The sequence below is a fragment of the Anguilla rostrata genome, chromosome 9, assembly GCF_018555375.3.
Source record: "Anguilla rostrata isolate EN2019 chromosome 9, ASM1855537v3, whole genome shotgun sequence".
Classification (NCBI taxonomy): Eukaryota; Metazoa; Chordata; class Actinopteri; order Anguilliformes; family Anguillidae; genus Anguilla; species Anguilla rostrata.
In genome coordinates, this window is record NC_057941.1 from 40,825,849 (window position 1) to 40,847,931 (window position 22,083).

The 22,083-nt window shown below is 43.1% G+C and overlaps 1 protein-coding gene across 2 annotated transcripts in view; it reads left to right on the top strand.

Moving 5' to 3' along the window:
- Positions 1 to 22,083, top strand: part of LOC135263764 (GRB2-associated-binding protein 2-like) — a 64,826-nt gene that overhangs the window by 34,915 nt on the left and 7,828 nt on the right. Inside the window, exons 3-9 of one of the 2 annotated variants that reach the window (XM_064352131.1) lie at positions 12,696 to 12,939; positions 15,400 to 15,682; positions 16,348 to 16,654; positions 20,117 to 20,211; positions 20,381 to 20,666; positions 21,113 to 21,203; positions 21,924 to 22,026. In XM_064352131.1, the coding sequence (XP_064208201.1) occupies positions 12,696 to 12,939; positions 15,400 to 15,682; positions 16,348 to 16,654; positions 20,117 to 20,211; positions 20,381 to 20,666; positions 21,113 to 21,203; positions 21,924 to 22,026 (1,409 nt within the window). Of the gene's footprint in view, positions 1 to 12,695; positions 12,940 to 15,399; positions 15,683 to 16,347; positions 16,661 to 20,116; positions 20,212 to 20,380; positions 20,667 to 21,112; positions 21,204 to 21,923; positions 22,027 to 22,083 lie in introns of both variants that reach the window. The other variant, XM_064352129.1, reaches the window with a different exon arrangement.

A 22,083-nucleotide genomic window follows, 5' to 3' on the forward strand; every position in this document is an offset into this window, starting at 1 on the left:
CACATCAAGTCAATCAATCAATCAATCAAGCAATTGATCTCGGCAACAGCAATTCTTGCTAAACAGGATTCTGTCAATCTGAACCTACCTGGGGTGGCTAAATAATTTCCTGTCCTATTTTTTGCTTAACTGTTAGAACTACCATAGCACACAAAATGATCTGTTTCAATCACATGATCTTTGTTTGTGGCGGCCTTTCTTCCTCACTGTTTTTGGTTGTGTACCAGCAGCGGTTACAATATCCCATCTGGTTACAATTCCCATAATATCATTAGCTAGCTGAGCTAACAGGTAGTCCTGATGGCTACATACTGATAACAAACGTAACAGGAGGTAGCTGAATGTGGCTGCTGAACATATGCTAACAAAAAACATACGCTAGCATAACACAACTGGTGCTAATTCCAGGGTCAGAGAAACCACCGAGTGTACCACCGTTACAATATTTATCAATTTATAACATCATGGGTAAGATGAAAATAAGGATAAACTATTATTTTAAGACTGATTATCCCATAATGTAAAGCGAGCTAATATTAAGGTTACGTATACTGTTATTTATCTTAACATTAGTGCCAACAAAGGACATCTTGGTGTGGGGTGTTAAAATGTACAGATTAGGTTACTACTATGTGAGCTAGCCAGCTTAGCTTGCCTGATATAAAGTGGTCATTGCTCACCACGGAGTGTTCTGTTGGCTTCCTGATTGCAGCCAACCATTTTCTGCGACGATCAACATTTTTGGGATTGCAATTTCAAATTTTTATTTTTACAGTATGTCTACTATCGTCATCCCCAACTGCTTTACATACACTACGTGGCCAAAAGTATGTGGACACCCGAACATCACACCCATATATGCATTTCAATCCATCCCAATAGTGTTTGATGGGGTAGAAGTCAGGGCTCTGTACCGGCCTGTCAAGTTCTTCCACACCTCGACAAACCATATCTGTATGGACCTCGCTTTGTGCATTGGGGCATTCTCATGCTGAAACAGGAAATTACCTTCCCCAAACTGTTGCCACAAAGTTGGAAGTATACAATTCTCTAGAATGTCATTGTATGCTGTAGCATTAAGATTTCCCTTCAAGGAAATAAGGGGCCTATCCCAAACAATGTAAAATAGCCCCAGACCATTATTCCTCCTCCACTTCACTTTACAGTTGGCACAATCAATTTGGGCAGGTAGCTTTCTCCTGACATTTTCCATACCCAGATTTGTCCATCAGGCAGATAGTGAAGCATGATTTATCACTCCAGAGAACGCGGTTCTACTGCTTCTGAGTCCAATGGCGGTTAGCTTTACGCCACTCTAGTCAACGCTTGGCTTTGCACATGGTGATCTTAAGCTTGTGTGTGGCTGCCCAGCCAGGGAAACCCATTTCTTGACGAACAGTTCTTGCGCTGACGTCGCTTCCGCACTACGTGCTTCAGCACTCGGCAGTCCCGTTCTGCGAGCTTCTGTGATGTACCGCTTCATTGCTGAGTTGCTGTCACGTTTCCACTTCACAATAACAGGTACTTACAGTTGACTGGGGCAACTCTAGTAGGGCAGACATTTGAAAAATTGCCTTGTTGGAAAGGTGCCATTCTATGACTCTGAAACATTGACTATTCTGTGTGACTATTCTATGACTGATCATTACTGATCTCTTCAGTACGACACATGCTACTATGAATGTTTGTCTATGGAGATTAGCAATGGGTGTGGCTGAAGTAGCCATACCCACTAATTAGAACAGGTGTCTACATACATTTGGCCATGTAGTGTAGCAGACATTTAGATTTCCTCTATCAGGAAGATTGGCGGCGCTGTTTTACAGCGACGTCACGTGAAAGAGATGAATAGAAAATGTTAGCAAGAAAACAATTTATCTATGAGTAATTTCTTATTTATTTATTTTTTATTATTTCTTTTAAAATTTGAAATGTACTTTTACTGTATTTTTCTGACATGTTTTGAACAGAATATATTTGAGAGGTTTGTTTTGATTTTTTTTCTTCTTTAAGAGGACCTGTTGATTTTATGAGACAGACCAAGACAGTCAGTTGTGTTGACTGTGGATGATAAGTGACAGAGACACATGTGACATAGTAAACTTGCCCTGAGGACAGAGAAGAATCCACCATGTGCACAGGACATTACAGAACAGCCACTGTGCTGTATAATTTTTAATCAGGAGGTGGAAACATCATTAGGGTAAAGGCAACGAGACAAAGGCCTCCTCAACGCATGACAAAGACTTGTCATTGTTTGATAACCATAGTAACAGACTGATTTTACCCAGCGCTGTTAGGTATTTGCTCACACATACGGGACTACACTTAGTCTGCCTGTAGAGTTTTACTAGCGCACAAGTGGAGCATATGCAGTTTGGACAGTGCGAGTGTGATCCGCAAACTTGTTTACCTCTTTTTTACGACGGTCATACTTTGAAAAAGCTGGATCAGGCAGGAGATTATTATTATTATTATTATTATTATTATTATTATTGTTGTAGTAGTAGTATTTTTATTAAGGGTTAGATTTTTTTTTTTAAACAATGGAAATTCTCCTTGTAGAGACTGTACCTGATATAATGAATTTTAGAAACAATATTTTACATTCTAAATTTACAGTGAAATTGCCCTTTAAGTCACTGATATTGCCAAATGATTATTGCAAACAGGCATCAAGAAGGGTCTTATAGTGCTCAGCCTGAGTGCCTCGACTCTGTGATATTTGGTCCCGGTGGATGTCCTTTGCTTTTGTTAGCTTTCTTTAAGTATTGGAGCTACATACTCCATGCCATGTGTAAATATGGTGTTTTTGGTAGGACAGCTGACAAACATCAGGATCCCTGTCTGACACCCTCCTGCGAACCTCCCAACCTTCTAGCTAACGTTGTTGGCTCACATACGCACAGACAGACAGACAGACACACACACACGCGCAAGAGCATGCACGCAAGCACACAGGCACATGCTTGCATGTACACACAGATACACAAATATACACACTCATGCACACATGTGTACACGTGTACACACATACAAACTTATGTGCACACAAACGCACATACTAATATTCATGCACACACATATGCACATTCATGCATGCACACACGTGCACTCACACGCATGCTCACGCTCATGTGCACACACATACACACACACACACACCTCAGCCCTGGCCGTACCCCAGTTGCCTCAAACTGCCCACCCCCCTTCCCATTTTCAAGAGAAGAAAAGGTTTAAGTTCAGCAATAAAACTGCCTCCTAACAAGTGGAAATCCACATGATCGTGGCATGAAATAGCTTGCCCCGCGACTGAACTCCCATATTCCTTATGCACTGAAAACCTTCCGCTCTGTCAGCGCAGAGCCATGGACAATCAGCTTTATCTGCACAAAAAAGGCTTCTGGTTTTCACCCAAATTCTGCTGCAGAGTTTTGTCAGTTAAGCCCTGGGGGAGCCCTCAGGAGGCCTGTTGCTTGAGTTGGAACACACCGTCAGCGAGGTAGAGACCTCAGCGCACATTTGCATGTTTTACTCTGCCTGCTGAAAGCTGCAGCACACCTCTCAAGAGCTAACTTGAAATTACAGGGTTCAGCTATCTATGTGAAACTGTTATCAAATATCTGCTATCACTATATCACCATTTACCACATCCTTTAGTACAGTACATTGAATGCCTGAAATTACTTCTTACAATTTTTGAACGAAGCAAACAACACCGAAAAGAATTCTGTGTCAATTTTTATTTGCCATCTTAGCTCTATTTATCCTACCTTAGTAGAGAGAATCCTTTGATTCTTATTATAACCAGGAGGTCACTTTGGTTTTCATCCACACAGGAGAACCCTCTTTATCTTGAAGAAAACTTTGCATCGACTTTGTATTCTACAACAACAGGGTGTCTGGAAAGAACTCATAGGGACACTCCTGTAGAATTACACAGTATAAACTATACTTGCTTCTAATTTGCCCTTGAAGGAGAGGGGCCCGAATTATGTTTTGGAACAGATGGGGGAGAACGCCATGTTGATTGTTCTGTTAAATAGCCCAGAAAATGCAAAGCACTGTCTTATAAAAACGTGAGCGCATGGAGATTGTTTGCTTTGCACGCATGAGTGACTGTTTATTTCGTGACCCATTCAGCTTGTCTCACCTGGGTGAGGAGAACAGGTGTAGAGAGGGGGATTATGGGAAATCCCAGCACAGGGAGGGACCGAACAATCGAAGTGCCTGGTTGTTACTGGTCAACAGTGCAGGTTCTAGACCAAACCGCATAACACAACATTTTTGTGGTCACAGTCTAAATAAAAACAGTTCGCCAGCCTAATCAAGTCTGTACAAATGGGCTTTTGCAATGAAGTCCAGGTTTTTTCTTATTGAATCATTTGTGTGTTAATTATGTTCTCTGCAGTAGGGTATGTGTGCGTGTGTGTGTGTTTGTGTATGCGTAAAAGATTGTGGAGTATAGCGCCAGATCAAGAAAAAAAATATGCATGTGCGTATGGGTGTGTTTATGCCAGCTGACATGCTTTCTCTTTGGCATGCTTACATGGGCGTGCCTGATTTTTTGCATGTGTGTAGGGGCAGAGGCAGCTGGTAGTAACTTCCCCCGCCCTCCCCCACCCAAAAAAAACCTCTTGTATTTCAGCTGCTATTTCCAAGGTCACCCAAGGTCAGTAGAGCAGACCAGCACTCAGCTGCACACGCTGTTCTTCCAATATGCCCTTCACCACCATCGATTTCTGCTCTATCAGAGAGACACACTGCTCTCTCTCTCTCTCTCTCTCTCTCTCTCTCTCTCAGGCCTGTACTGCAGTGAGCTGGGGTGGAGGGTGAGGGGTAGGCCAGGAACACAGATGAGTTGGGGTAGTTGGGGGAGTGGGGTGGGAGGGAGGGTCAGAACGCCTCTCATCACAGATCCGCTCTGACTGTCAATTTAATACTGGCTTCAGTGGAGGCATGCCAAACAGGAAATTGGTATCGTTTGCCGTTCGTGCCATTTGCAAGGGGCCACGTGAGGACACCATTTGAGTGTGATTTAAAGGGCTCGTTGTTTTCTGGAACTTGTTGGCTGCACAGCAGATTTACGGAAACTTTATTCGGTGTCTCAGAGCAGCTTTTAGGAAATTGGATTTTAAAATATGCATACATTGCCGTTATTTATTCTGTAGCAGTAATAGGGCCTGTGGTTTGTGCACTCTCCCTGGCCATTGGTTCTGCAGTGTATATTCCATTATGCCAAAAAGTTACAGTAAGCATCAAATGCTATGCACTGAGGCTAAATAAGAATTGTACATTATACCATTCTTGGTTCTGCAGTATGTACGTATTCACATATTACTGAAATAAGAAAACTATAAGCAGGCTATTCCTAATGGTGAGTCTATTTTGTATAATATTTCCAAAGAAAATGACCCTAGAAGAAACTGGTTCCTTTACTTTTTCCTGAATATATCTACTTTTTCGCCACGTGAGCTCTGCTTTTGTGTCAAGCTACGCCGTTGCAGTTTAAGTCTTTTATCTGGATTGTGTCTATAATAAGGATTGCGCCACCATGATATAGTGTCATAAATGTAGTGCCCTCAACAATTATTTGGTCCCATGATAGATAAAATGCACAAAAAGGCTGTATAAAATATACAACACAGATGGGCTTTAACAGCAGGTTTTTTTAACAAGTAATAATTTGATTTCCCAGAATCAGCAAAGATAGGTGTGAAACATATTTCTGCCCCTGTTTTCAGTACTTTGTGCAGCCTCTCTTCATGAAGATCAAACTACTGAGTTGTATGTGTATTTGTGAACATTCAGGGATCTTTGACCATAAGTTGAATAAGTTAAGTCTTTAGACTTTAGACTAAAGGGGCTTCCTGGTTGAGGTATGCTTGATATCATTGTCTTGCAGACAGATCCATTTGTGGCAAAGTTTGGAGGTATTAAAATATTTTTATAGTCGGAATATCTCGGTTCTTGCTGGATTTCTTGATTTCACTGACTTGCCGTGGCACCATTAGATGTGAAACAACCCAATAACATTAAAGGTCCACAACCTTGTTTCACCATAGATTTCACGTCCTTTTTTTTCACATCCTTTTGAAGCCAGGAACCACCACTTGTGTGCTTGGCCAAAAAGCTTTTCTTGAAGTTCAGCATTTCATTTTTTCCTCATTTTTATAAAGGTTGCTAATAATTTTCTTTAGCTAGAATTAGAATTCCACTGTGCATTGTTTACTTCAGTTGTGCATGACATGACAAACTATAGCACTATTTTATATTAAGGTGAATTTTAACCTCTGAGCCGCAGTACAGGCCTGTGGTTTGTTTTGCCTCATAGCTGATCAAAGACTCACATTGCGTTTTTACACATTCTCTTATTCTTTCCTTTTACCCTTTCCCTCTTGATTCTGGCTGTCCTAGATAGCATAGGTTAGGTCAGAATAATGTTCACTGCATGAACTGGACGGTGTTCTTGGCTATGAATAACTGTACGAATTGAGTATTGTACCTTATCGAACCTGTGTTTTGTAGTAGCTCCAATGACCTTGATATTCACTTTGGATAAAAGTGTCTGCTAAATAAATGTAATGCAATGTAATGTCCCACACTTTCTGCGTTTCTTTTTTCCTGTGCTCATGCATTTTGCAACTGGAAAGCTGGATCCCCTTGTGCTAAAAAAGACTAATGGGGTGTAAGCCACCCCAAATCCACCTCCTCCAAGACAAACCTCAGTGTTTCCATTAACACCTTGGGAGAGAGGAAGATGCTGTACATTTGTCTGTAGAGTCTTTCACGCTGAATTCAATTCCACAGGATCACATCTGATAATTAATGACATATTTACCTTGTTTCAGTTGGCTTATTTTCCTCTCGAAAACCTTTCTCAGTCACAGCTGGACAATGGTGAAAATGCTGCATTTCTTTTCTGGACAGCATCATCTGTTTATACAGCTGGATGCCCTTACCATAGCAGGTCAACTCAAGTGCTTTTGCTTAAATTGAACCTGCAATTTTTCAAGATTTCAAGACCTGGTACCCACTATAGTGAGTGGTTGTCTGATGTGCTCATTTCCCTTTATGGGAGGAGGAACCATATCTCTGCAGATAGCTGTATGATTTTGGTTCAGTAACTTGTTTTGTTAAAAACTTGGGGATCTTCTGGACTTTGAAAAGACCAACATTTATTTACACCACCTGTATAGCGTTAAAGTATTTCAGTATTTAACATGTATTTGTGATTTTTTTTCTGGCCATGTCCTGCATAACTCTCACTCCATGGGATGAGTTTGTGGAGGGTTATGTGATGGTAATTCAATTTTTCTCATAACTTGAGAAAAGCATGATAATTCTTGGGGATGGGAGAGCCATCTCAGAGAGTGGTAACTGATTATTTCAACCTGTTTCCGATCTAGAAAATTAGGGCTGTACAAATGATGAATTGTAAAATGGTAACCACATGAGATGGCTGTAGTAACATGTGAGCCTTTGTAAAGCAATTATATGTCCTGATCAACTGTAAATAATTAGGTGCCCCAGATTTCTATTTCTGTTTCAGTAATAAATGTAATTATGCAATATTAGATTAAAGAATCCAGAAATAGCCAAGAAAAAAGATGTACTTTGTAGTATATATGGAAGAATGTGTGCAAGATCAGGGCACAACCCTTTGAAAATAGCTACTTTCAAAATGGAAGTTTGAACCTCTGAGACCTGCAGACTAATTGCATTATGTGGATATTTCTTATGAAACATTTGGTTTGTTAAATGTTTTTTTCTGGGAGAATTACCTATGAACCAAGCAAGCAAAGCCGGGCTGTGTTTTTGAAGCTCACTTCCTTGTCTTGTTGAGAGACGTTGCTCGCTAGCGCCACTTCGGTTGGCTCCAGTATAGGTGTTTCAGCCACCCATTTTAATGTAAGTCAAAGTCAATAATTTTTTCCAAAAGAAAAAGTTGTCGCAATAGGTGTGTTTTCTTTATCTAATGTCTCCCCATATGCCGGTTAAGTTATTGTGCTGTTTGGACAAGCCGATAATATTTGGTGGACGAATCAGGGACAGTTTGCGTCACTACCGAGTCACTGTATCTCACATGCTTAGTGGAGGACTGGACTTCAAGTCCCTACTGTGCAGTCTCTGGCTCCAATTTGTACAACATGGCAGCACCCACAAACTATAACCAGGCTTCAAAACCCGTTTCACCAAGCCCATGGAGAGTCAATGGGTGACACATTCACAGTGACTTTCTCCATATTTTTCTTCAGTCTATTCTATGAACTGAGATGTTTCTTGACCCCATATAAATGAAAAGTATAGCATTTGTTGGTCACCAGTTTCATTGTGATACTTTAATCTTTATGTGGCTATGTTATAAATATTTAGTGGCTCTGGAATAACAAAGGGCATGAAGCATTGAGTTTTCCAACCCTTTCCCTGCAGACTGCTTCACTGAGGCCAGATGAATCATTTTTCCCATTACTGTCAGTGGAGAGACATGATAGCCCTCTGCTCTGAGCCAGACTCTAGTGCTATTTGGAGACAGTACTGACTGGGCCTGGAGAGAGGAATCCATCAATGGAGAGGGTATAGACACACACACAGACACACTCACATGCACACACACACATACATGCACACACGCACACACAAAACACATGCGCAAACACACCAACATACACACACACTCTCTACACAGACACGCACACATACTACACATATATGGTCATGTTATTGATGTAATTTATGCATAGCAGATGTCCCAGATCTATCATGCAGTAACCTTCTGTATGGAAGCAATCGTAAATTTTCATTTTTACAAGACTGGTCTAAATGAACAGCAGCCATGGGGGGTAAGTCAGCAGGGTGGTGGTCAGTCAATCACATGGTTTAGAGCCCTTCCCCCCTCCCCCTAATGCGGGAGGTGTTCTTTTGCCTTGGAGTGTGGAGTGCAGACAGGGAGGGACTGGCCCTCTGCAAACAGCTCCTCCCATTCCCCTCCACCCCTCTTCCAGATCAATATGTCTGCCTTTCAGTTTTGCCGAGGGAAATGAGAACCGTCGCTGCCCAGCCAAAAGGTGAGGAAGCTGCCTTTAAGCAGGCACTCCCAATGAGCCTCCAAAACTATAAAAGTATGATAACACATCATTTACACACTTATTTACAGCATTTACTATTTATGTATTTAGCCAGTGCCAAATACATAAGCCAAAGCAACTTTCAGTGTGTGACCATTTTACCATGGGTTGAAAATCCATCACTAGAGCTAGGGATCAGTGAGGCTACAAATCAGTGCCATCATAGAGATGTTCACCACAAGACCTGCAAAACAAAAGGAGAGAGGTGTGAGGTTTTTTAAAATAAAACATTAATTGAGGTGTAGCCTGGCAAGGTGGATTTTCAGGTACCTGTGGAAAATAGCCAGTGATACTGCCCTTTTGACCATGTGATGGGGTGGGTGGAGAAGAGCTGGTGCCATTGCGCTGAAATGATGGGGCCACCTAGGCTCTGATTTAGCTACAGACTACTGATACAGGGTATGTAGAAAATAGTTGTCCCATATGCCCCATTTTGTAAGTAGTCTGGCCCTCATTAAGAAGTGCCTGGGAGGGCTATGTCCAGGGGTCTCTGCCTCTACTACATGATCTGGCAAGCTGTTCCATGTACGGTCTCCATCAGAGCATGTGAGCGAGGATTGGAGCGGACGCAATGTGACTGGAGCGGGAAGTGTGGTTTCAAAAGGACGGAGCTCTCACTGTCTGGTCTCTCGCTCCGATTTCACTTCAGTCTCGCTCACTCGCAGTTTTGCTCATGAGCAGACAGGAAACTCAGCCCCGTGGGCCTACGCTGCTTCCCCATTTTCCCAACTCCTACCCCATAACAAGCAATCTGCTGAATTTGCTATGCGGTTTCTGTTAAATATTTTTGCAAGGAGTCTGACAAATATGTGCACTTCGATCGAGTGAAATGAAGTGGAACGATACGTCCCTGTGTCTACTTCTTATAGTCTATGTCTAGTTCTGCATTCATCCTATATTGAATGTATTAAATATAGGCAGCCTCAGATCTCACTGAAATTTGTATTCCTCAACGTCAGTTCAAAGACTCTCCAATAAATCTTGTTTAATTGTAATTGCCTGTTAGTTTTATGATCATTTATGTCAAGGCTACCTATCATTTTATGCACACATACGCTGTTAGGTATTATGTACACTGTAAAAAGGAAAGTAAAAAATGCACTTGTTTACCACCATTTAATGGGTGTTTCCCTATAACAGACCATTTTCTGTACAATTAAAAAGTAGCCTAAATCATTAAATAACATATGTGATCGACTGGCTCTTTTCTGTATAAACACACAATGCCTATATGTAGCCTACTGCATATAGTCTAGGCTACTTTCCTTTGTTTTGTGTTCACTACCCTATAAGGAAATTGTGTTCCTAAAAACACAACTACCCTCATGCTATGGCTATTTTCATTTCCTTATTAGACCGATTTAATTTTGCAATCGTTGCCTTATAGCGAGCTTTGACTTGTGTTTATTAAAGAAATGTCACCTTTGTATAAATACAGTAATTCAGAATCAATAAGAAAATATTGTTGTGATAAGACATGCCTTGGCAATATAATGCTTTGAAAAAGAGAAGAAAAAAAACCAAGCAAATTTCAAATTTTGAGCGATAACATTCTGTCTGTAAGCAGCGGGCAATTGTGGAGCGGAGCTGGGAAAAGGACATTGAGTGGAGCTCAAATACATGTCATGAACAAGGAGGGACATTCCCTACCACTCTGCTCACATGCTGTCGTATGGACAGCTCTGTGTGCCCCATTCAAAGAGGCCATAGTCACCATGACAATGACCGCAGGCCTGGAAACACAACCCCCTGCTGCTCAGGACATTCTGCTTCCTCTTGGGGCTGGTATGGGGGAATTGGAGTGGGGGGCGGGGGGGGTGGGTATTTGGGGATGAGGGGGGTTGACCTGATTTGTCAGCCCCTCTTCTGCACTTCCGATCTACTGAAGGGCTGTCATCTGCCAGTAAGTCGTGTTCACACTTCCTATTCCCCCCAGCCCCCTACCCCACAGGCTTTTTGGGCCCAGCGGAAACACAGGCTCCCTCAGAATGCTCGGGGAAAGCGTTAGCTAGCGGCATATATTTTATTTAACCCTTCTGTATTGACAAGGCTTGTTCAAGGGAGGTTTTTTTTTTACTTGGTTGTAGTCCTGTTTTTCTTTGTGGTGGAGGGTTTAGACCCTGATCCGAGAGGAAGTCGGATATCATCCTTCTGGACATTTCCAAAAGGTCAGCAAAGTTCAGCAGCATTTGTTGGACTCAAAAGGGTGAAAACCCCAAAGCCTTTAGCCATTGTGAGCTCCCTCCGAAGTCAAATAGAGGACATTTACATTTAGCAGATGCTCTTATCTAGGGCAACCTACACAGTTTACATATTTTACATACAGTTAATTTATACACCCGGATATTTACTGAAGCCATTCTGGTTAAGTACCTTTAGTAGTACATCAGCAGGGCCCCATCTGGCATGTGAACCTGAATTTTCTGATAGAGTTCAGTTCAGTAACCTGACTATGATATGATACTGCCACCCAGGATTTTGGGGAGTGCAGAAATGGAAGAAAAAGTGGGAGTCCAACTTTTCTGTCTGATCTGTGAGCAAATTTGGAACAGAGGCCCCATTGGTCTCTGGAAGTAGAGATCAGGGGTGAGCCTTGGTTCTGGAATGCTGCCCAGTCCATTTTCAGCTCTGAGATGCTACCGCTCTCTCTTTCTGCAGACCCAATGCTGTAAAGATCGGACACAGCAGGGTGCACTGCACTCTGTCTTTGCAGCGTAGGCATCACAAAGAATCAGCTTCACCTAGAAATAAGAGATTTAAAGCTGACGTATGTATGGTGTTTGTCCCCCTGAGAAGATTGCCCTCATTTATTAATATAGTTATTTTAAAAAGGTTTAACGAATCACTTTTTATTTCAATTTTATCAATGCTTTTTTGCAAGTATTCATATGGCATGATGTCAGCCCCCCCAGTCCCCCTCCCAAAAAAATATATGCCCTATATATTTATGTGTTTCTTCCTGTTTGTTATCACATTTGCTGCTGGTGATTTTCCATCTGAGTAACTGTGGTCCACCATTCTGGCTCTGTGTCCCTCGCAGTGATGACATTGCAGAATTTTCCCAGGATTGCTGAGTAACTTCTGGCTCTTGGTCACCTAGTTGTTATGACAGAAAACAGCCAATGGCAATGTGTTTACTCGACTATAACCTTGATTTTATTTACTCATACAGTCACGGGTGAAATATCAGCTATGAGAATATCATTCCAAAAACTGTAGGGCACTTCTAAGAAAATCACGCAGTCACATGATGAAGTGATCATTCCACCAATGTAACAGCCATTTTGCAGAGCACTGGGACAGGGGAGAGCTTTTGTTTGTCTGCAACCAAAGTCTTTTGTGGTCTCTGTTCCTAACTTCCAAGATACCCTAAAGGGTTAGTGCTTTAGAAAACAATGATTTGACCCACTGCATAGGTATTTCCAAAACCTTATTCATTTGATTTGATTTGATGTTATTTTGCGTTTAGTGAAAATTGACTTAAACTAATTGCTATTGTGACACTATTGCTTTTGTGTTTTCTTTTTTATCTGCTTTAATGTTAACCCCTCCTCCATCCATTTGCAGATGGAGGGAGGCCAGTGGTATCTGCTACTCATGGGCCCCAACCAATGGCATCAGAACTGAGTGGATCCATGGCCCCTCTGATTGGAGACAGGAGGTCCTCCGCTCCCTCCCACTCCAGCCAGCCCCTCCTTTTCACCTTTGACATGCCCACTCCACGCCACACCCATGGCAAACTGTCCAACAGCGCCCCTCAGGACTACCTCTTTCTGCACCAGTGCCTGAGTAGGAAGACTGAGAGTTCGCGGTAAAGTCCTCTGGGTCCTCAAGAAGGGGAAAGTGCTGATATTGCCTGCAACCAATGCTGAAACTCCCAAATTCTGCCCCATTGTCGATCAGAGTCACTGCTGTAATCTGATAAATTAGTAGTTCCTGAACTGTATGTAATTGACCCCATTGGTGGGTTGCGGGAGAGGTTGAGGTGGGATGTCACATGACTCATGAGTTAAACATGAAAATGAAATTCCATTAACATTCACGGCAGTTAAACACTGTACTTGTACTGTACTGTGCTGTAACATGGACTGCAGTAGTTCCAGTATAAATTAGGTTGCTTTAATGTACGTTTTAAAGAGAGACATTAAATTTCATATTTGAACATTTGTATTACATGGGTTTGAACTCAAAATATTTCTGAACCATTTGACTATATGACCAGCTTCATTGAGGCAATATGCACCACAGATGCCGAGTCTCTGGTCTTTGTTACTCTGGTTTTAATAACTTAATAGGAGTCATTCATTAGATAATACATTATTTCCTGTTGGACGAAAAAGGCCATCACTGAAATCCTTAAAGCCATGGATCTGGGGTCCAAGAGTGGACCGCAGACCTGGGCCAAACACATAGGTCATGTGTTTTAACTCTTTAGGGGTTGTTAAAATTTGATTCTCCTACTGAGAATTTTCAATGAAACATGCTAGTATAACAAAAAGCATACAAGATGTTTCTTTTTAAACTGTTGGTAATTGGCAAGGACTTTTACTGGTGTCTTTCACACCAGGGTGTATTTCACATCATTATTTAACTCAGGTCTGATGTAACCCACTACCCCCAATGCCTGAAAACCCATTTTGTGTACACCAGGCTTGAGACAGATTGCAGGAACTCCCGTTTGTTTAGCTAGGTCCATTTCGCATTTTTGTTTATAAAGGGGCACCTACTGTACAAGAATCACCTGTGAATGTGATGTTAGCGCAGGCCCATAAGGATCTTCACATGAAGAGGGAGAGGAGGCCTGTAATATATTGTTTACACAGAGCCTGAAGGATGGAAGCGCTATGAAAAAGCCACCTGGTCTCCCATGCTTTGAGACACAGACAGAATTTTACAAAGGAATCAGCTGCCTGGTTCATGAATGAAACAAATGAAATAAGTCTTCCTTGATGGATATTCCTACCATCCTATCACCACTGAGCATTTATCCAGTAATTAGGAGCATTAATGTCTGTACTTAATTACTGGGCAGACACCTTTTATCCTGTGAGTCTCGTGGGGCCTCTCCCCCGGAATCTTCTGCACACTGTAACTCCGTTACACAGCAGGATTTTAACCAGTGTTGTTGACATAAACACATTCAAGTGGGCAATTTCTGGGGGTAGTTCTATACACAGAATTAATTTAGAACATCCAGCTCTATGGGCTATAAATCAATCAGGATTTTCCAAGCTGCTGAATCTCACAGCATTTTTTTTCAAGAGATAGTGTAATGCAATAAAGAGACGGGTTCCCTTGGTACCAGCTGGGTCGTGGTAACTGTGGGAAAGTTGGGGAGATTCCTGGAAGTCCGAGTAAAGTTTCTCCCACACTGAGTCTGCAACAATCTGACAGCTAGCCACGTTTTTTTATTATTATTTTTTTGTTATGACGGCTGGAATGTGTATGATTGTTAGTGAGGTCGCTGGGGCAACCATTGTGATCTTAAACAAATAAAACTGGTTTCCACCTGAGTGCTTGTAACCGTCCCGCAGAACACTTTCACTGCCCGCCAAACCCCCCCCACCCAACCACACCACACAGGCACACACAAAGCTCTGAGAACAGTAATGTTCATCCAGATATTTCCGTTTCACATTTGAGAACAGTGATAGGGGATGCTGAGAACATGCGTAGCTTTGTTCATGGCAAATCTCATCCCTGCAGACTTGATCTGGAATGCTTATTTTTCATGCAAATAAGAGTCGCAGGGGCACATGTGTGCCATAACAGGTACAGCGTGTCCCCTTAACGCTGGCTGCACACTGTCGGGAATTTGCCATTAGCAGGAAAGGAATCTGAAAGACATCACCACTTAGTTGTGTGAGGAACAATAAAGCCTGCCTTGCTGTTGTGTTTGACTGGCCAGGTCTGACCAGAAATGTCTGCATATACTCCCCCCTAGTGGTTAGTTGTTGCAATTACACTGGAGTTTGTGCAACACCAAATGCTCATTGATGCTTATTGATCTCATGCCTTATCAAATTGTTAAAAAGTCTATAGTTATACTTGCAAGCACAACCTGCAAAATGGGAAGACTGAATTGCTTTCCTGGTTATCTGTGACAAAACCATGCCAAGATGTTACCATGTTATGTCCTACTTGATCGGGAAGGATTTGGGTTTGTCTTTGAAAATCCAGTGTTGTGAAAAAAATAGCATTTAAATTTGTCTTTTTCTGCGTGCATGTGCGTGCGTGTGTGTGTGTGTGTGTGTGTGTGTGTGCCCTGCAGGAGCAGCAGCTTCTCTCAGGTGACACGCAGTAACCCGCTGGTTGGCAGCGATTCGCCCATGCAGAGGCTTCCCCATGGCTTTGCGCACTGCCTGAATGGCCTGGGGGCTCAGCTTCACGGGTTCTACAGCCTGCCCAAGCCGGGCAAGCATCCGCTCTCGTCCCGCGCCGACTGGCCCCGCGAAGCCTGTTACGACCACCCCCGGGCCCAGGGCCGGGACAGAGCCTCTCGCGCGAGCCAGGCTGAGCGTGCGGCAGAGCCAGAGGAGGTGTACATCTTCAAGGTAAAAAAAAATGGGAGAAAGTCGGAGAGGAGGACATGAAAGGCCGGTTCAGATTAAAAAGTCATGAGCCGACAAGGCGGTTTTCGATCTTTTTAAGGAGAAGTTTTCTTCAGTACTGTTTTAGGAACATGTCATAACTTGTGCACAGTTATCAACATGATGGATCCACTCCACATACTCATAACTTTGTCATTTAAACAGACATGTTTATATGGAGTGTGCCAGTGTACTCAATAAAAGAGCTTTTCATGAAAACTCACATTCCCATCTCCTCTGCTGTCTGGGTTTTGATCTGAACTGGACTTTAGACACAGTTTTGATGATTTAAACAGTGCATTTAACAATTATTAATTGTTATATAAAATATAATATTAGTGCAATAAACACAGACGTTCTACTCAAGGTCATATACTCTGTCTTGATCATAGCACCACTAGTTTGGACCGTCAAAATGTATTGGCCTAAACAAAAGGAGACTAAAGCTCGGTTTTTATTGAAGTTTGTAAATGCTTAACAAGGGGCTGACAAAATGAAATACAGTACAAAACATATTTTTAGAGGTCCATCAGTAGAACACATGTGGCATAGCTTTAAATTGGCTAAAGGCAAATTCCACACTGATATAAAGTTGTACTGATGTTTTCTTATGTTCTCCTGTTCTTAAGACCCCCAGCAATGCCCTAGCAACCACCGACCGCATACCTGACAACTACGACATCCCTCCTGCACCCGGCTCCTTCTACCAGACCCCCCGCAGCTTCGACAAGAACCACAACTCCGTGGAGCCCGCGGCGGCGCCTGATTCCCCAGGAATGCCCCCTCCCCGGCCCCCCAAACCCAGCCCTACCCCAGAGCAGGGTTGGGCTGGCTCGTACTCTCTGGGGGCGTGTAACAACGGGGAGACTGCCCCCGTCGCCGTCATCCCTCGCCGAAACACCCTGCCTGCTGTGGAGAACATCCGGCTACACCGCAGTAATGGTCTCTCTATGCTCCTAACACCTGTTTCTCTTTCTGTATTTACCATCTTATCTGCGGTATGATAGAACACGTAGGGGTGCGAGCAGAGCCATAGCTGTTTCCGGTTTTCATGCTGATGTCTCAAAGTGAACCGCTAGACTGTTCTGTCACTACAGCAAAGGGGCATGGGTGAAAATGAGCTAAAGCTAAATGCCATATATGTATATATAGATTTGGCTCTGTACTCAATCAAGCAAACTGTAATCAAGCAATTCACACATGGTTAAAGTGCACATTCTTAGCTTTTATTCAAGGGTATTTGTATATACATTGGTTTCCCCATGTAGAAATTACAGTACTTTTTTTACATACCCCCCATTTCAAGGCACCATAATGTTTTTGACGCATTATATTATGTAAATTAAAAGTACATTACATTACATTACATTACAGGCATTTGGTAGACGCTCTTATCCAGAGCGACGTACAACAAAGTGTATAACCATAACCAGGAACAAGTATGACGAAACCCCTAGAGAGAAGTACCGGTCCAAGTACAGGGAACAACCGCATAGTTCAACTTGGACCCTGATGGTTAAACTGATTAACACTAACAACGAGAACGGCAACGCAATCTATGGAAAAATAAAAATAAATAAAAATACAAGTAGTCGTTAAGACAGGCGCATCAACTAAGTCACCTATGAAACAGCTGCCTAGTTACAACCCTAAGTTTTAGTCATTTACAGGGGGGAAGGGAGGGATGGGGAGAGGTGCAGCCTGAAGAGGTGGGTCTTCAGTCGTCGTTTGAAATGGGTCACAGTCTCAGCTGTTCTGACCTCCAGAGGGAGGTCATTCCACCATCGTGGGGCCAGAACAGGAGACGTGTTCTGGAAGTGCAGGTGCGAAGAGGGGGAGGTGCTAGGCGTCCTGAGGTAGCAGAACGGAGGGATCTGGCTGGCATGTAGGGTTTGAATATCTTGTGAAGGTATGCTGGGGCTGATCCCTTGACTGCCTGGTATGCTAGGACCAATGTTTTGAATTTGATGCGAGCTATAACAGGCAGCCAGTGGAGGGTAGTGAGCAGGGGAGTTACGTGGGAGTGTCTGGGGAGGTTGAAGACCAGACGAGCCGCAGCATTCTGAATGAGCTGCAGGGGTCTGGTGGCAGATGCCGGTAGTCCAGCCAGAAGAGAGTTGCAGTAGTCCAGGCGGGATAGAACCATTGCTTGGACCAGGAGCTGGGTTGAGTAGGTGGTGAGAAAGGGGCGGATTCTGCGGATGTTGTATAGGAAAAATCTGCATGCCCGGGTTACTGCTGCTACTACTTTAGTACTGTAGCATATCCTTTGCATGAAATGACTGTTTGAAGTCTGTGACCCATAGACATCACCAGGTGCTGAGTATCTTCTCTGGTGATGCTCTGCCAGGCCTGCACTGCAGCCATCTTCAGCTCCTGCTTTCAGTGGGTTGTTGCCTTAAATTTTCTCTTCAGCATATGAAATTGACTTTCAGTGGTATTCCGATTGGATACCTGACTTCACCAGTCAAGAATTTTCCAGGTTTTGGCTTTGAAAAACTCATTTGTTGCTTTAGCAGTGTGTTTGGGATCATTGTCCTGCTGTAGGACAAAATGACGTCCAATGAATTTGGAGGAATTTGATTGAGCCTCAGCAGATAAGATGCTTCTGTACTATTCACTAATTCACTATAGAATTAATTCTGCTAATATCATCAAAGAAAACAAGTGAGCCAGTACCTCTGGCAGCCATACTTTTCCAAACCAGACACCCCTACCACCACGTTTCACAGATGAGGAGGCTGCTTTGGATCTTGCGCAGCTTTTTTGGCCTCCACACCCTGCTGCTGCCATCACTCTGATACAAGTGAATCTTGGTCTCATCTGTCCCCAGGACCATTTTCCAGAACTCTGCAGGCTCTTATAGATCCTTCTTAGAAAACTGTAACCTGACTATTATTATTATGTTTTTGCAGCGAACTAGTGGTTTGCATCTAGCAGTGTAGCCTCTGTAGTTCAGTTTGTGCAGTCTGCAGATAGTAGTCACTGAAAAATCCACACCTCATTCCTGAAGAGTGTTTCTGATCTGTCAGACAGCTCTCTTATACATGCAAGTTTATTTAACACACCTGATGAATCAGAAACATTTGTCTCGAACATAATGATGTCCTGAAATGGGGGGACTATGCATAAAAAGTGCTATAATTTCTACATAGTGAAACCAAAATTTATGAAAAAACCCTTCAATACAAGCTGAAAATGTGCACTTTATCCACTTTATTTGTCCTAGTTCACTGTATATTAATTAATATGCAAAGTAGATATATTTTTTGGCACTGAATGGATCTGCTTTAGGTACATCTGGGCACACACCAGTGTGCACTAACCTATCAAACAGGGATCATGATACATACGCTTTACTAAATGAGATAAATACCAAACCCCCCCTGTATCTACTAGCAGATCCAAACAACAGGTGTAATCTGGGATGGTGGAGGGTGAACGCAATTCTGTGAACTGCAGCAAGCATAGCATACATCAAGCAGCGCAGGCAATGAGCAGCACCTGAGAGGCCTGACTGTCAGTTTAAAAAAGCGCTCCATTGGTGATGTGTGTATGTGATTGGTTGAGTATGAGATGGTTTCTGAGGCCGACCAATAGTCGTCTGCAGCAGGAGTTTCCTGGTCGAATTCGCTTTGCGCATTTCATGCGTGTTGCTCATTTGTGCTATATTGCATTACATAAAGAGAGGTTTAAAAAAATGTAACTGATCAAGTTAAAGACTGAGGTGAATCAATGGGCTCCTAGTTGGTGAAAGTGCAAACATATGGCCACTAAAATAAACCATTTGGTACATAATGAAGAATTCAAAGACAAAGAAAGTTTTAAGGAGTCAAACACAAATCATTGTGTTAACATAAGGCAAAAAAAATGGATCAAATTTAAAAACTAAGGTGAATCAATTTAATTGAATTTAACACAATGCAGGTTTGGCTCATTATCATTTGCAAAGCAATTAAGTGCCTATTGATTCACCTCAGCCTTTAATTTGAACAGTTAAAAAATGTTTCCCTCTCTTTATACACAATGTTGTAAACTGCCTTTAGCTCATGAAGCCAGGGGTAATTGGTGGAAAGTGCACAAACAAACCATTGATGAGCATTGCAAAATACTGCCATTATACGTATAAACTGTTACTATAGCAACAGTTCATAGATAGAGGGAATCAGACTCTTTGCTGGTTGGGTAGTGAAGTTCAAGCTTGGCTTGTTCCAGGCAGTAAAACTGATACACTACCGGTTTTCCAAAACAGGGTGTGGCGGTTCAACAGAGCACACTGCCCCTTATGAAATATCACATTTCATTGATTAATCCTCAGACAGTCAGTGGTCACATTATCTATAGCACTAGAAAGAACACTCTCTGCTTACCTTGGGTTTTTTTTTTTTTTTCTGCCAGGATCATTCGAGACCAACAATCATCACCGGCAGACCTTTCTCAACAACTCAGGGCAGTCAGTGGAGTCTGTCAATGATGGGTTCAGTTCCTACCTGGTGAGTGTTCGTTTAGACGTGCACACAAGCACACAGACATACACACGTGAACGCATATTTATTTGACCCAAGTCCGGTGTACTGTGCCCAGAGCTATTGAACTTTTTGGTGTTGAACCTGCAGCGTAATGTGATTGTATTCAAACCCCACCCACTTTCTTTTGGGACAGAGAAAGAGGGCCCCCCTGACAAACTCAGACGGCGGCAACTCAGAGGATAACTACGTACCCATGAACCCTGGCTCGTCCCCTTCGCCCTTCAGCGCTGCCCTGGGGGACAGTCCGCAGAACAACTACATTCCCATGAGCCCCGGCCCACACCACTTTGACTTCCCAGGGTTCTCCGCCACGCTGCCTGCCCGCAGAGGAAGCTCTGCCTCCCTCTGTCACCGGCCCGTCCGCCTCAGCGATGTCACCCCTCCGCCAATCAACCGCAACCTCAAACCCGACAGGAAGTGTGAGTCCCCATCGCCATGGAGACAAGGGGAGGGAGAGAAAGAAAGAGGGAAAAAGAGGAGGGAAAAAGGGAAAGTAGAGAGAGGAAGGGAATGGTGGGCTAAGGGGAAGTAGGTAGAGAAGGAAGGAGTTAAGGGCTTTGAAAGGGAGGGGGCCTTAGGTGAAAAGGATAGAATGGGGGAGACGAGAGTAAGGGAAAATGAGGGAAAGAGAAAGGGAGCAAAAGAGAGGTGGAGAGAGGGGGCGAGACGGTGAGAGGGAGGGAGGGGAGGAAGGGGAGCTGTGTTGCTCAGCAACATCATCGAACAAACTGTGGCACCCCTTTATGTGTCTTTTGGGATTACATGCCTCTCACTTCTGCAGTTACATCTGGCCTCCCTGGTTGACAAATCAGAACCATCTGGTCTTGGGATGTATAACCTGAGGCTCACTTTTCTCCATCTCCAGCTAAGCAGACACCCCTAGAGCAACGAACCAATGGCATCATTGACGAACTGCCATTCAAAAGCCCTGTCACCACATCCTGGATAAGACCCATGTGAGTTACCTACAAGCAGCTGTGAATACACATCAGAATGGGAGGATAACCGCAAGGCCATGGACTCAAATCAAATATAGGACACGTTTTTTGTATCCACGTGGTAGATGCTTACATCTCTGTATTATAGGCTCTGTAAATATACAGTGTTATGAGTGGATAACGCATGAAGAAAGCTCTTAGTGATGACAGATAACACTGGGTAAGACCATCTGTTAATCAGATAAAATGAATAATGTATTGTAATGCACAACAGTGGGCAGAGGAGACCATACAGTCATGGCAATGCATCATGGGTGCAGGAGTGATTTTATTTGCAGTGCTGTGAAAAAAGTATCTGCCCCCTTTCTTTCATCTATTATTGCATATTTGTCACACTGAATGGTTTCAGATCTTTAGACAAAATCTAATATTACACAAAGGGAATAAACGCAAAACACAAGCAGCAGCTGGCATTACCTGCTTCAGTGGAGAGCACCTGCTTGTCTGTGCTCTCGGAAATTGATAACTGGCAGCGGCAACAATGAGTACAACTAGGCATTCCAAGAAAAAGGAAGAAAAGGGGGAAAAAGCATAAAAAAGCAAACCTGAAGCGGTAACTTAACAGTGTAATTAACTGGTTTAATTGGTCAGTTAATTGCTTGCAGCAACAAAAATCCACTGGAGGTGGCAGTGGTTTCGCTGATATTTATTTGTTTGTGGTTCTGGTTCTACCCCCAGGTCTGTCATGAACTCCCTGGCCTCACAGCACAGCCGGCCCTTATCCACCCAGAGCATCACCAGCACCGACTCCGCCGACAGCGAGGAGAACTATGTTTCCATGGTGAGTCCTGGCTCCGCCCCGTTGAAGGCGGCCCTCCACTCTCATTTGCATTCAGCC